Genomic DNA, 16578 nt, shown 5'->3' on the forward strand with positions numbered 1-16578 from the left:
TGAGCACCAAAATGTTGATTTTCATAGTTGTTTGCACAAACAGTTGGAGAAACCTCACTCAAGCTGTTTTCTGGTTTAATTTGCGATTTCGGAACAAACACTTGTGCTTCCGATGAAGGGAATCTAGATGCATTTTTTGGTTTGAAATTATTTTCTAAATGCAAAATGCTATGATGATGCTTAAAAAATGCTTGCAGGTGTTTGCACTCTTACACATTTTAACTTTATGGACATTAGACAAGCAATTAAAAAGTTTATTAGTCTTAACAAACTCTATTCGTTTTTGCACTGGTAAATTTAAAAAATTAGAACACCTGTATAAAAAATGATCTTCTTTACAAAATGAGCAGGTAGAATTAGTAATCAGAGAAGTAACCCTATTATACACTGGTTTATCTGATTTATGCGTTTTACTAATTAAAGGTTTACTGTTCTGTAATGTTCTAGCGTAATTCTTCAAAAATTCTATCAAGTCATTCAACTTTGGTATTTCGTCTTTTTTTAATTGACGCTCCCACCACAACTTTGTCGAAACGTCAAGTTTTTGCAAAATAATATACAACAACAAAGTATCACTAAAATTATCTATCCTTTGATTTAATATTTCCAATGAGCGAGTTATTTCGTTTACGTTATCTACTAAACTTAATATCGAGGATGCAGATTCCTTTTGTATTTGTGAAACGTTAAGAATTCTTTTAATAAAAGCAAATATCTGTTCTCTCTTATTAGAAAATCTCTCTTCTAGTAAATTCCAAGCAATACTGAAATTTTGATCAGCTATGGGAATTGACTGAATAATGCGATAAGCATAATTTTTCAAAGAACTCTTTAAATATTGTAATTTTTGAGCTCCAGAAAGATTTGGATTGTTGCGAACATTAGCGTTAAATAAATCTTTAAATGTTATCCATTCAGTTAAATTTCCGCTAAATGTGGGTAAAGATAATTTCGGTAACTTTAAACTTTCAGAGATTGATTCAGGTACGACAGGTATATTTGCATTTACGACCTTGAAAATCTTTAAATTACGAATAATTTTTAAGTGAACCTCCTCAATTTTCTCTAAAATCGACTGTTCTTCCTCAACGAAAGTGTCTATTTTTTCATCATCACAATTTGTAAAAATTTCTCTAAATAGAGATTTAAAATCTTCCTTAAAGATTTTACATTTTTTAATCTTCCTTAAAGATTTTACATTCTTCTATTCTTCTCCTTAAAGATTTTACATTTTTCTATTCAGCATTACCTAAGTTATCATAATTTATTCTCTCAATGAATTTAGTTAACTGTGTTTTCAAAATTTTCTTTCGCTTTTTTTCTATATCTGACATTTTGAAAATATTCTAAATTCACGATTTTACTAATACTTTAAACACAACAATAGTAGCAATAAGGAAATCTCAAATGCAATTAAAATGCGTTAACTCTTTCACTCACCTCGAACACTGTATGCATTCCGTAACTCTTGAGAATTCTAAACCGAAATTGCATTATCAACTCCATTACGGACACGTAGAATTCTTATTCACAAGCGCGGGTTTTTCTCGAAGCTCCGGCGTAGGACGACCAAATAATGTAGGGAAGCGGTATCTTAACTTTAAATTAATAAACCTAAGAATACATCACTGCGAGTGGACTGTAAAATTTAACCTTTATTCGGCGGTTTGAACTTTCGAACACAACACAGCACAAAGTAAAGCAACAGAGTTACAATGAGCGGTTTTAAGAATGCAAGAAACAAAATGCGAGCTACGCATACAATCTGCGCATTGCATAAAAGTATCTCACAGACTGGCAGAGAGTTCTGGTGGCCGAAACACCATCTGTACGATGAAATGCGTTGGAGGGGCGTCAGGATGTTGCAAGCTGGTGCAAAACAATCCGATGTTGCAAGAGAGCCGAATGTGAGTTGCTGTATCATCAGTAGGATGTGGAATCGTTACCAAATGGATCAAAATCCCTGCAGAAGACGCGAGTCTGGACCCCGGAGGATTATGACAGCAGCAGATGATAGCTTCCTGTTGCTATGACAACGTAGATCACTAATAGCAGGACAGCTGGCTTCGCATCACTCTGCTGCTGCAGGACGACCCATATCCTGCCAAAGTGTGTCTAATCGGTTGCATGAAGGTGGACTGTACTTCCGACGACCTGTGGTTTGTGTTCCTTTGTCCCCATCGCATGTCAGAGCGTAGTTGAACTGGGCCCATGTACCAGCATTTGGACACTGTAGTGCCCAATGGGCCACTTTCTGTTTACGGATGAGTCTCGATATAATATCCAGATTAATATGGCAAAGGCAATAATATGGCAAGAGCTAGGGATACGTTATCGGGGGCCAAACATCGTCGAAAAAGACCATTGTAGAGGAGAAGACTTATTTGTATGGGCTTGGGTAACAATGAACGGCCGCACCGATTTCTATGTGATTCCTGGTGGTTCCGTCACAGCCGTCTAATATCGCGATGGAATTCTACAGCCTCTTGTATGTCCTTTTATCATTGCAATGGGTACCGACGTGGTATTTCTGAACGATAACCCCCGCCCGCAAAGAATTCTAGTGTTGTGGAGTTATCTAGAGGGTGAAACCATTCCACATCTGCCGTGGCCTGCTAGAACTTCATAGAGTATGTGTGGAACAAGTTAAGACAACGATAGCTGGTTGTAGTATGCCGCCAGGCACTTTCCACGATTCCAATATGCATTGCTACAGGAATGAGGGCTACTGCCACAACAAGTGATCAACGACTCTGTTGCCAGCTTGTCTCGTCATTGTCTAGCATGCATTTCAGTTACAGAGTATCATACCCTCATTAACGTGATGTTTCCATTGCACATTCTTCCGATCTGTTTGGTCTTTAGCGATGTGATGGTCGTAATACATGTGTTTTTGTATGTCTTTGCTGAATTGTTTACTATGGGGGCCTAGTAATTCCACAACAACCACTTGGATCACGCATATCCATTAAATAGTGTTTGTTTATTCCGTGTGTTGCTTTTGTTGCCTATTTTTTTTAGCAAGAGTGTCATATATTACACATAAATCGAAAAAAATATTTTATTAAGAAATTGAGAAAAATCATCAGAATGACTTGGTATAAAATGGAAAGGTAAAGTTTTTTAATACTGTGATCTAAATATTATTGATATCCTTATGCTGCTCATCTTTCAATCAATTAACTGTTTGTAAATGAAATTTTGGTACAGTGTCTGCCTTATCACTTTGGTCTATAGTTGACTTCATTTTGAACAAATTTACTTTATGAAGAATGTTTAAAATTATTTTTATGCTGCCATCATAAATAAAATCGTATAAATAAATCCAGTTACTAACTAAAATCTAACTAAGCAAATTTCGAAATGTATATTCCAGTAACGCATTGCTACATGTCTCAGTTTTGATTGAGATACAATGTTGATTGAGATAAAACACTTTGAGTTAGGTTTTGTCCAGTAGCCATAAAGACTGAGGTTTAGAATTTATATAATTATGTTTGATATAATGCAGATGAAATTATATAGTGATTTAGTAAGTGTAGTAGTTAATTATATGATTAGAAAAGAAGAAGAAATAGTAATAAAATTTGGTAAAGGTATGAAAAATTTCCAAAATTCTTATAAGTTGGCAAGATATTTGCATCGTCCACTATATTTAGATGTATGCTAAGGATTTAAGAATGTTAATTTCATATGTACGTTTAGGATTTTTTACATTTTGTTTTTTTGCCTTGTTTAATAAAAATACTTTGCCTTATAAAGTTGGTGAACATTAGGATTTTACAGGGAAGCACCAATATAAATTATTTTCTTACAGATACCACGTATCAGGGCAGAAAATATGCTTGAGATGGAAATCAAAACTGCTATCTTTTCAAAAGGCTAATCTTTAATCATTGGGTTAGCCTGTTACTTTCTTAATCAGACGCTTGCTTCTAGTAATTGTCATACTCTGCTACCAAGCAATTTAAAAACTACTTACATTTGAGTTGCATAGCTAAATCTGGGGTAAGAAAGCATTTGGAGCATACCTGCCTTTAAAGTACTGGTCTTTTGCAACCACATAGTTATACCAATGCTCTTAAGCGCGTCCAAATTATTTCTGGGGCTTTTTCTAAGTGACACGTTCCGTATCATCTTTTGAAGTGGCCTTCACAGTATCATAATCATCACAGAAATGTTCCATATTTAACACTGTATTGTATGTTTGAGAAAAGGTTACAGTTTGGAAGTGGAGTTATTTAACACACAGTTAAGGCATGGAAGAAAAGATATGTCCATTGTACACGAATATGTAATTTTGAATAAGACATAAATTGTGTGTTCCAAGATCCAAGAAGGGCCTGAGCTTATAATGTCCAAGAAGTGAACTGTACGCCTACGTCTTCAAAGATGGAGGATTCACTCCTTAGCTACCAAATGTTCTGCTCATTTTTTTGCGTTACTCCTATCCCTCTTAGAGATAGCTTTTCCTGTTGATCACAGTACTTTGACCAATAAACTTTTGATGAACTATACCTTTTCAATTCGAAAAAACACTTATTGTTGCTTTAAGTTAGGGAAGGTGCATTTTTTCCATGTGACAGATGACGCAAACAATGCGATGATTAGTGTTTCGTTTAAGAATCACAAAAGGAAAACTACATTTCATCTTTGATTTCACACAGAAGCGTCGGATTTCTGTAAATTGCGCTAACTAGGTTACCACAGATACTCATTTATTCCGAAACTTCATGAAAGGAATTAGTTCCGTTCGCGCAGTTTCCGAAATTCTTTCTGTTTAAGCGTACTCAGAGTGGGCAGTACTCCTCCCTAACAATATTCTTCTCAAGGGATATCCCAACGAGTCATTAAATTAAGTGGGTTGTTCCGTTGTAAATGAGTTACTATTCGCTTCAATATTATTAGGTTGAAGACGGATCTAAATTTGGCTTCATTCTCGATGTCTTTAGTTTAAATCGACTTGCCCTTTTGTTAAATATTAGCTGTTATTTTCTTTTCTTGTTTTAGCAAATATAGCAGTTTTGATTATTACTAAAACTAAAAGAAAAATACACCAACTCTGTATAAAAGTTATAATTATCGAATTTATCATAGAAGTAAGAATATTAGCTTTGGATATACATAAGAACCAAAGAGCACAAGGGCACGGTTAAGACTAAAGATAAAGGTATTTTAGAAGGCAAATCTCATTAATGTCGATCTGCTACAACTCTTAATTATAGCTAAAGCAGGATGCAAACAGGAAAATATTCCTTTAACTCGAATTTACAATGAAAAAGTAAGGGAATAATATAAACAAAACTTTGATATATTGTCTAATATTTCACAGTCTCCAAGCGCTGAAACTGCTGTGTAGAATTCCCTTCAAAGTGCTCGAGAAGATATTTATATGGAAGAATTACTGATTCCAAACAAGTTATAATAATTTAAATGGAAAATCATTGTAAGGGAGTTTGAAGTTGCTGCTATAGTTACTCGAAAGGAGCTTTTTTCCCTTGAAAATAAGTTTCCAGTGATAGAAATGAACAAAGTTGATTATTTTGTTTATCAGTGGCATGGGAATGGTGTTGTAACAATGCAGTTGGTGAAACTGCAAGGGCCGAATAATATTGCCGAAAATGGCATCATACATTAAATTCCTTTATCAAAAGATTCATAATAAATCTCTGGAACTGACAAAATCTTTGAAAAGGAAACTAAGTACAGAAAGTTTCTATTGATTCCTGTCATTTAAATTTAGAAAGAAAAAGTATAGTTAAGTTGAAAATTGGTTGGTTGTATATTTCATGGTGCATATATTTTTCTGAAAATTATGAATTGCATTTTATAATATTAGCTATTTAGCGTTGCAATATTTTTACCTTACATTAAACCTAGGTAAAATTCTGTGAATTTGACAATCATTGTAGAGCGTTACAAGTCTTTCACAGTTGTAAAGCTTGCGCACTTCTTCAGTGAATGTTTTTATGTTCTTTTTGCAACAATAAAGGACTTAATTTTTGATAATTATTATTCTAACATTATTATTACATACTGAAACTTTACATGGAAGGGAAGCGTAACATAACATCAAATAATAAATAAAATGAGTGCGAAAAATACTTGCCTTTTTGTGATGAGAATTTTTTTTAACAGAGGAAACGTTAATTATCTATGCCATATCTCATTTATACATCTGCATATTACTATTGTAGTTCATTATTTCTTTGTTTGTACGCTTGTGATTATATTTATATTCATCATTTTTCGTGATTATGAGGAAAACGTCTTTTTTATATTATATTTTCGCACATATGTCTATACTGAGGTGATATGATTGAAAGCTATTCTTTAACGTACTTTAATGTGCAATTACAATTGTAATAACGAATTAGACATTCTATTGAGAATTAGTCGCTACTAAGTTTTAAAGTAACATTAAATAAGGAACAAAATATCATCTTAAAAAGAAAAAAAAAAAAAAATTTTGATGAATTTCAGGTTGAAAGTAATTCTTGAATTTTGCAATAATATTTATTTAAATTTTCCATGTATATTTTTATAAATTTTGTTTGTATAAGCATTTTAGAATCTTTTAAGAAAATGTTTTGGATGTTATTAAAAAAACACAATTAAAATCACGTTGTTTGAACTTTTAACTAACATAGTTTGTATTACTCCCTTACTTTTACGTTATTTTAATAAGCTAATTACATCTTATCAAGGAGATGTATGGTAAAATCGAGATAGCTCAATTACCTACTTCAATCAATTCACTGTAGCATTGAGTCGCTGGTACGAAAGCTACAGTAGAGCATACAGTAGTACATACAGTAGAGCATACAGCAGTACATATTGCAAATCTTTAACACTGTAACTACATTTTATTTAATCCTGTATGAAAGTAAAACATAAATACTGTATTTTGGGTAATACATATTTCGGAATATTTAAAAGTTCTCTAGGTAATCTGGTAAAAACCGAATCTGAATATATTCCATACGTCATCATCCTGCGTATTTTGGTATATAAGTTAAGCAATATTATCTCACTGTGACTTATGCTTTCTCTTATTTCGAGAACTTAAAAATATTAGAAATAAAATAAACCTTGCAAAACGCGGGGGAAATAACTAAAAAATTAAATTCTGCGTACCGCAAAATCGCGTTCCTCAAAGTTAACTGTCTAATAAAATAACGGGTCAAGTATAGCTCAGATTAGGAAAGTATGCATAATTTATACAAAACTTAATATTATTATCATTTGAAAGGAAAAGGAAACAAATACGAATTGAAAGTATTTCTATTACTGTTTATTAAATAGGTACTTATACCATTATTTTTTAAAAAAATAGCTGGTGATTTTTGCTTGGTCTGAAGTAACCCATTATATTTTTCGCGGGAAGAAGTGAAAAGTTTTGAAACCCTCTCATAAAGCGGCCTCCTCTTTTTTTATTGGGTCAATCCCCATTACAAAATCACGCAGTTCGTGTGCCTATTTTAACAATTCATTTAACTTTCTGTAAGTTAAAGGCTCTTTATCATCTTCACTAGCGCTGCTTTCATCGTCAGCTAGTGTTATAAGATCCTCTAATTCTTCAGTTTTCATCTCATTCTCGACCAAGTGTTTACTGCACATGTTACGTTGCCAAGAAAAAGCGCGGTGTTAATAAAAGTTAGGAAAAGAAACTATAAATAGATATGTATTTACGAAAATTACAAAAAAATCAGATGATGTGATGCTGACCAGTATGATTTAAGCATCATTATACCACTGTTAATGGTAGCAGTTAGTCATAAACTTAAACGATTAGCCGTAACTAGTTGTATGTCGCAGCGTAATATCTTGATTTATACTGAAATCTGAGGTTTTAATGTAATTATGTGTAAATTATATATCCACCTGTTAAGATCATTGCAACTTTTGTATACCTTTTAATTACATAATAAATGTGTTATTGCGTATTCATTGTGAAAATGTTTAATATTTATGTAAAGAATATCTGTGAAAAATCTCGTTGGGCCATCTTTTAGTGCGGGCCAACTGTGTGTCTAAGTAGGTACAGTGGTATGGTGGAGTTAAATACCTGTAAAACCACCAGCGAAGCTCTGGTGCTCCGTCCACATTCCCTTGTTCCTGTGTGTGTTACGTATGAAAGCAATCCTAAAGCATCTTATCAAGTAGTAATCATTTTATGATATTATCTTCCTTTTTTTAGACTTCATCATATTTATAATGTGGTGTTATTACGTAGGCTTGATGAAGAGAAAATTCGATACAATAGGTCCATTAACTTTTATATTATTAGACTGGACAAAAGGTTATATAAAATTTACATTTAATTACACACAGACAAAAGTTATATAGTAGATCACCGACACATTCATTTTTAGTAATATAGTAGATCACCGAAACATTTATTTTACATTCAGATTAAAGTCCAAAAGGTATATGTGAATGAAATTCAGTTAACAATGATTTTCTGCTAATTTAATGATCTTTTTTATAATATCTAATACATTAATGTGAGACGAAATAATTTTAAATTAATAAGAAAATTTAAACTTAAACAAAACTTCATATAGTACATAAATGTGAAACTTCGTACACCAAATTTAAATAATAAAATATGTTCTTATAAGAAAAGGTAATATTTTGTAATAGTTTATGAAACATCTTTTTGAATGAGTCAAAAACCAAATAAAATAATTTTCATTAAAACATGAAACTGATCTCATTATTTTAATTTTCCGTTCATACAAATAAAAATGCTGTCCATGTTTTAAACAGAATAAACACAGTTTATTCTGTTTCAATTAAGTAGCAAGAATCTTCAGAATCTCTTGTATATATTTTAAGATCCTAGCGTGACTATAATAATAAATCGTGCTCATCATCTTTCTATGAGCTTTTCGATATGCTTCTGCGTTTTTCTGAAATAATTGCTTTCAGAATTTTGAATAAAAATAACTTTTAAAATTTTATATGATTGCACTTAACACAAAGTTACAATTATATTGACTAGAGCTTATGCTCACCAGATTGGCCATCAAGTAATAACCGATAGCAAAATATTTTTACGAAATAAGATCTGTATTTAAGAAATGAAATACGCTACCTGACAGAGAAAATGCAACGGCATGAAATTTGGTTTATAATTATGCAAATTGCAACGAATACGCAGCAGAAAAATTCATGTGAACGAACTGAAATGCAGCTTTATCACGTGATAATTTAACGAGATAATAAGGAAAGAAAACTTCAGACGAGGAAACTGTTGCTACTCTCTATCTCTAAATAAATCCTAATGACTCTACAAACAAAAGCTGCTTAAAATATTTTATAATGATTTCTGGATATACGTCGTCTAGTATTTTTGTTTAAATTTAAAAGGACAAATGTATTCTAAAGTTAGTGTTCTCGAGTAAAGAGACTCGCCTGTCCAAGTGGTCAAATCACACATTTCATAAATGAACGTGTTTTCTGGTCTTAAATCGGGTTTGTGGAAGTTATTTTCCTATAGATTCTGTAGCTTTAGGAAGCTTATTTCATATTATAGTGTCACATTATTTTATTATGTTAATTTATTATGAGTTTTACTTAAGTATACGCAAGTATTTTCATTTATAAAATATTTCTTAAACACTTTTGAAGAACGCTAAAAACGTACCGTAAAAAGTACAGCAGAGTGCCACATTATTTTTATATTCACTCGTTACATTTACGTAATAAGAGTTTAATGCAAAATATTCAGAGTCTACTCTTAATTACTTCATCAAGTAGAATATTTTGTTTGCAGGTAGCAGTAATGGCTATTAAAACAGAACAATTTATTTCATCTACCGCAATTCTAAATGCAATCGAAGGTTAAATAAATACCTTTAGGACAAATGCTAATATATTAATGAACAAATGTAATTAGTTGTCCATCAGATGTTAAAATCCGTTAAAAGCTGCATTAAAAGTGGATTTTCGAAACTGATTGCGGAGTGTGAGGACAATAGAAGGATTTGTGAAAATTCAAAATTCATCTGCCAGGTTTGACCATTGCATCTGGATCGGTAAGAAAATAAATGCAAAACTGAGGCAGGCCAAAGAAAGATTTTCAGAAAATTCCCAAATAACAATAGCTCGGAACGTGATGCCTCTCATTAGCGATGAGGATCAACAAAGGTTATCTAATGCTGCTTAATAATGCTTAGAATTAACATATTTGGTTTCTTCTCAAATTATAACATCTTACACGGCAGGACACTATTAGTTCAGCTGTGTGGATGGTACAAAATGAGTGCATCTGTACACAAGCTTCTTATGCGCGGTAGCAACATCATCAGATTATTTGCATTACCTATAAAGCAGATATCCTTAGGTGTTCTGAAGGTTAGCCACAAAGAAAGTCAAAACATTAGGCCTATTACATTCCAGAAAACTTTGAGAGTGAATACAAATATCGATATATCGAATTTGATGCATTTATTACCACATCAGGAAACTGCCGCCTAGAGGAAAATGACTAGAAAAAACGGTAACTCTTTTCATGGGCGATGGTTGCAATACTTGATACTCCATACTTCTTGCATGGGATATCCATGGACGGAGCAGATGACATCTGTAGTGATGATGAAGATTAACACTATGAAGATGCTTCCTAAATTATTAATAAGTACTTGGTTCTTAATTTTTCATTCTTTTATTCCATAATAAATATATAAGAAATAGTATTTTTTATTTACTACATAACGCAGTTCTGAGTAAGACCTTAAAAAATCATGTCTTAAAATGTTTTGAACCTTTGTATAGTGCATTATTTAATTTCCACTTACATTTTAATGCATAATGCATCAATAATAACAGTCCCTAAGTTTTGGTTTAAGCTATAGTGTTTTTGTCAACCTAAAATGCGCATTTTACCATCTGGGCGACCTGGAAATAGGGCCAATCCTGCACCAACTGTTGAACGCCATACCTCTCGACTATGTGGCATCACTGTTTAGGCCGCCATCGCTATGAATAACCGGTTATTTCCTGTGCGTATCAGAGACACAATGAAACAAGCGTGAAGTGCTGCAGCTAGTTGCACTAGCCTACCTTCAGCTGTTCTTCAGCTTCAGCGCAAGTCTATTGTCAGATACAAGAAGCAGTCCATTGTCAGAAAGAATTCTTAAATTTGTTGTCAGTATAAGGTATTTTCTCTCTGCTTGTCCTCTTGCCTTCATGGTGAAACTGGAAGCACGCTCGATGCATGTTTCGGAGGTCCAGAGTTCGAATCCCGGCTAAGGCACTGCATGTTTTTCAAGCTCCTGCATCGGTATAACCTACTGTCTCTACAGAGAAACAAACAAAGATCTATCTAAGGTAGAAATAAAATTTAGTTAAAATATTTGTGAATAATAATATAATCAATTATGGAAAAAATATTGAAACTTTAAAATTTTATGACAGCAGAAAGTGCTAAATAGGAAATTTGTTTAACAGTGTTTGCAGGAATAGAAAATATAGGAATAATAAATATATATAGAATATAATATAGGAATATAAAAAAGAATATAAAAAAGGGAAATAAGAATATAAAAAGAATTCTCTTCCTCGGGGGAAGATGTTAAGTATCCTTCCGCGAGGACCCTTTTTTTTCAGGGAGGGCTGCATAACAAATTAAATCTTGGATCTTGGTGCAATATTTGACAGTGCTGGATATAAAGCATATTTAACGTTTTTCAGCGTTGACGATATTTGAATTTAATAACTGAAAGTTAAATCCTGATATTAAGCGAAAGTTAAAACACATTCCTTCATATTATAACATGCTCTTGTTTATATTATTTATTACCAATTCCGCAAGATAAAAACTGTTTAAATACATCTCTTTACTTTTACACCATTATTTATCTTTATAAACGCAGTTCATGATGTCTGTGGAAAAAGCTTACAAAGGATGAAATGAAAATCCAATTAAAAATGTAACGAAACTTTGTTTATCTTAAAGTATGCTGTAAGTTCATATTTAGAAATATTAAGTAATTTGAGATATATTAATCAAAGCATAAAGATCATACTCTCAAAGTCATGAATATAGAATAATGTAATAAATTAAGCCTGTTCTTTCAAGCCTGTTCATTGTTCTTTTCAAGGACACATCTTTGTCCTTGAAAAGATTTTCTAGAGAAAAATATAATTTTTAGTTCATTGTTTCATTGTTTTTTAGTAGTTACTCACCTATCAAACCAAAAAGTAAATAACGCATTTATTTTAATTTTGTTACAGTATATAGATCATAGTTTCATAGACAGCATTTTCATAGGATATCAGACATGTATTCCCTTTTATTATACTTTGTATTTAGTTTTAATTAGCAATGCATATACAAATATTTTCATATTTATTATAGCTATGAAAGTAAACACTTCTTTGGACAGTTGATTTAAACAATGAATTTAGTCATAGTATTATTATTAAAACAGACATACTAAAAACAAGAAAATAGTAAATTTGCTGAGAGTACTGTGCATGTGTGTGCATGATTTACATTTGAATTCAAGAACATTTGTAAACATATTTAAGATACATTTTACTAATAATAAGTACAGAGGAGGTTGTAGAGACATTATGAGTTTTCGAAGCAGGAGACCTACCGGGAATCGAACCACGGACCTCTGGAATTCGTGACCAGCGTGTTGACCACTACACTACGAAGGCATGCTAAGAAGGCGGGAGAAATACCTTATAAAGTTACAGAGGAATCCCACTTAGTTTGCGTTGTGATTAAGGTTGCACAAAATTAACCAAATACTGTTTTTGTTAAAAAAATATAGAAAGAAGCAAGCAAATTAAAGAAAACGAAATAATATAAAAGAATGATATTTTTTTTTCATAAAACGTAAACGAATAACGTGTTCCGCATAAAACATAAACGAAGTATCGAGACTTCGTAATCGGTTACAAAGTGCAAAGTATATCAGCTGTTCGCCTTTGATGGTAAAAGGACAATCTGTGCCATCCGAAAAAGCGGCGAACATTATAATTATTAATGTAGCATTAAATTTTTCATTTATAAACATTGATGTTTAGATTCATAGTCTGCCAAATTATGAATTTAATCATCCAGTTTCATATTATGCAATTACTTAAGCAGATCCTTCTTGCACTCAAATTAAAACATATGCCCAATACACATGGCTGGAGACCTTTACTTTCAGTGATCGAATCCCTTTTGTATAAAAGAATGGACGGGAAAAGAAATATTGACAAAATTAGTGCAATTTTAATCTTTAAAATGGTGGAACAAATCTTGAGTGTTTTGAGAAATGTTGATTACATAAAACGTTCAGTATTTTATAAAACGCACATTCGTTACATCTTCTGAAATTTGCCTTTTAATCATAAATTCTTATCTAAAATATTAGTAGATAAGAAAATTCTGCTTAAAATTTCACCGTTTTATGTGTTTCACATCATCTCCCACTATTCCGTGGGAACAAAATGTGTTTCGGAAATATGAGATATGGTTCGTACACTACTGATAAGAAAATACGTGAATGATCGAAAACTATCAAAAAGTAATTGTTTCCCCAAATTTTTCATCCTATTTTTTTCCCTCGCCGTAACTAGACAAAACATGTACATAGTGAAGTTAGTCATTTTTTGGCATAAGAATTAAGATTATCCAAACATTTCTGCCGACGATTACCATATAAATTCTTGTCCTGAGCATGCAGCCACCTGCAAACATTCGATTGGACTTCATAAGCTGAATCGAAGGTTGCTTCATACAGAAATCAAACCAGAAATCAAATCTTCGTACAAAGTCCAAATGACACGACCGCACACTTTCACCATTTAATTGTGAATTTCATTCAGAATTTTAACTCCACCAAAATGGAACACCGATATATTAAATTGATCGGATTATGGCAAAGCACGCAAAGACTGTCTGCCTAAAGGAAGGGATACCTTCGTAGAGAACTGTTTAAGGAAACCGGCTCATACTAATGTTGCACTTGGGAAATTCAAATAAAATAAAGGACTATAAGTCGTTGATATTCAGTTATGAATGACAATAGCAAGCTCGACAATTTTTCTGCTGTAGTTCATGGCTCTTCCACCAAGACGACAACAAATGTGACAAAACATTTATAATATTATGGCCGTACCTGTTATCTGCTAATTTGAGGGCCCACCAGCGGCCGAGCGGTAAAATCGCTGAACACTGGTAGTTCGGTCCGAGGTTCGAATCCCGCGAACGGGCTGGCTGCATGGGCGTTTTCGTGGTTTTCCCCATGTGTAACGTGTATACGAGCCAGTTTCCCTTAGAAAGTCCTCCACGAAGGCATCCCTCCTCTTAGGCAGATAGCCCTCGCGGCTTTGCCATAATCACACACACATATCTGCTAATTTGAAGTCTTCTACGTTTAAATTCTGGAGAGAAAAAAAATATTGTTGAGTTACCTTACGGTTCTCTTTCGTGTGAATGTATATGTGATTCAAATGTGCCGAGATCTACCAAAAACTCCAAATAAATATTTTTCACGGTTTCTACATATATTATAAGTACAGGAAAATAAAACAAAGCTATGAAGGAATCAGTACGTTTTTAGTTAGAAGCTTAAGTAAAATAGAGCTCGGAATAACGAGATGATATATACATTATACATTACTGCTGGTGGTATAGTATGAAGAGCTGTAGAAAGCATTTATTTAAATAATGTAACATCTATAAGGATTGGGGAAAAGTGTACAGTGTTATTTTATAACAGAGGAAACAAGAGTTTTAATTACTCTGAATATAAGGGGTTTGAAAATAAATGAACTAAGAACAAAATATATTATATTATTCAGTTTAAAAGAAAATCGAACATTAAAAACTGCAAAAATACATAAAGTTTAAAACTTCAAATTATGAATATTTCACTTCATTTAATTTTTTACACACAATTTATGATTTATTTACAGTATAAACACTAATTTTCGTTTTGAATAGTTCTTTGTTTCATTCACGGTATCTTTGCGTTATTGCATTTTACTGCCAAGAGCCACTCTTATTAACTTGTTTACTTGCAACAGTATACAGTCTTATTTTGAATGAACTTTTATTATTCATTAAGTTTTTGGCAGAACAAAGACTGCTCGTCAAAATTAAAGGATGATCTGAAAAAATATGCTAACTGACTAAAATATTCAACCTTTGCCCAGTGGTGTAAATATTTATGTTGGTTGCAGATAACACTCATTTCATCTTCCAATAGAGCCCGTTTAATCTAGTGTCATTATCGTGTTGAATGGAGACAAGAGGAATGGGACCATCTATAACCGTCAACTGATATGTGGACGAGAGGTATTGAGACCCTATCTAAGGCTGTTTAGGTATGCTACTGACTCAGAAGTTCTGCCGATGACAATACTCGTCCGTGACGATCAGTTCTGGTGGCAGACTAATTCGAAACTGAAGATATCATTTGAAAAGACTGGTAGCTTACTCACCAGATCTGAACGCAAATGAGCATGAGTGGGATGCTTTAGGCCACTAAATTGCCGCAGACTAATTTCTTTCCTGACACTCCAGAATTTGAAAATTGCACTTCCCTAAGAATGGCACTCAGTTTCACAAGATTTGATAAGTATTTCTGTAAGATCTATGCAATTAAGGTGTGAGGTTTTGCATTTCTGTCAGAGGTGACCATACACCCCATTATAGAAAGATTTGTTGCGAAAAAGGGAAATTAATTTTCCCATCATTTTAAAAATCCATAACTTTAAATTTATTATTTTAAGATTAATCTACTGAAACGCTTGGTAATTTATATTAAGTAATGCTTTTGTACATATAGTTTTTAATAAGTTTTCAGTAAGTAACAGTAAAATTTTACTTCAATCAATATCCTTTAATTTTAACGAGCAATGCAGAATGCATTGCCAAGTAAGTGTCCCTCTTCCAACATTGCTGTGAGAAGTTTCATCGATTTACTTTTCATTTTATTTCTCAATTTTGGATCTTTGTTTAGAATAATTATTCTTCGCATGTTATTTCTAAAACGTACAGAATACGAATATCGTGTAATGAATTATAACGAAGGAAAATTGGCTGAACAACCAATTTCATAAACTCTTCATCTTCTCTTACTTCAGTTTGTGATTATGTAGTTATAGTGATGAAGAATCGTCAACGCAGTTGTCAATACACTCAGAGCTCACATGTATCAATAGCTTGCTGTTCCTGCTGTATCAAAGCTAGACTTCGGATTGGGCTAGACTCCTTCGTTCTGAAAAAGAGAAAAAATCTCAATGAAATCATTTTATAACACACACAGGAACATTTAAGTCAAATAAAGATAAAATAACACACCAAACAAATATTAATTTAGAAGTCAGACAAAAAAAAAAAAAAAAAAAAAAAAAATCAGCGTTATATTTGCAAATTTTCACAGGCCTAGATTCGATGGTTTTACCGAACCATCAGCCTCAGCTGCCAAAGTGCAAAAGAACAAGATAAGATAAAATAAGATAAGAATGGCTGTACAGAAGTTAGCTACTGGCGCCATTATTCTCATCAATAAAATTCGGAATTTCATACTTAAAGACCTCATTCCGGATATGAATTCCAGG

The 16578-nt window shown here is 32.6% G+C and overlaps 1 protein-coding gene across 1 annotated transcript in view; it reads right to left on the reverse strand.

Annotated features, from left to right (window-relative positions):
* Window positions 1-8179: 8179 nt before the first annotated feature.
* LOC118181834 (uncharacterized) overlaps window positions 8180-16578 on the reverse strand; it is a 332796-nt gene continuing 324397 nt past the window's right edge. Inside the window, exon 4 of the mRNA XM_085807697.1 lies at window positions 8180-16235. Coding sequence (XP_085663823.1) covers window positions 16157-16235 — 79 coding nt within the window. The 3' untranslated portion in view covers window positions 8180-16156. The remainder of the gene's footprint in view (window positions 16236-16578) is intronic.

The sequence above is a fragment of the Stegodyphus dumicola genome, chromosome X1, assembly GCF_044657685.1.
Source record: "Stegodyphus dumicola isolate Sdum_Otavi_A_Nest chromosome X1, ASM4465768v1".
Taxonomy (NCBI): domain Eukaryota; kingdom Metazoa; phylum Arthropoda; class Arachnida; order Araneae; family Eresidae; genus Stegodyphus; species Stegodyphus dumicola.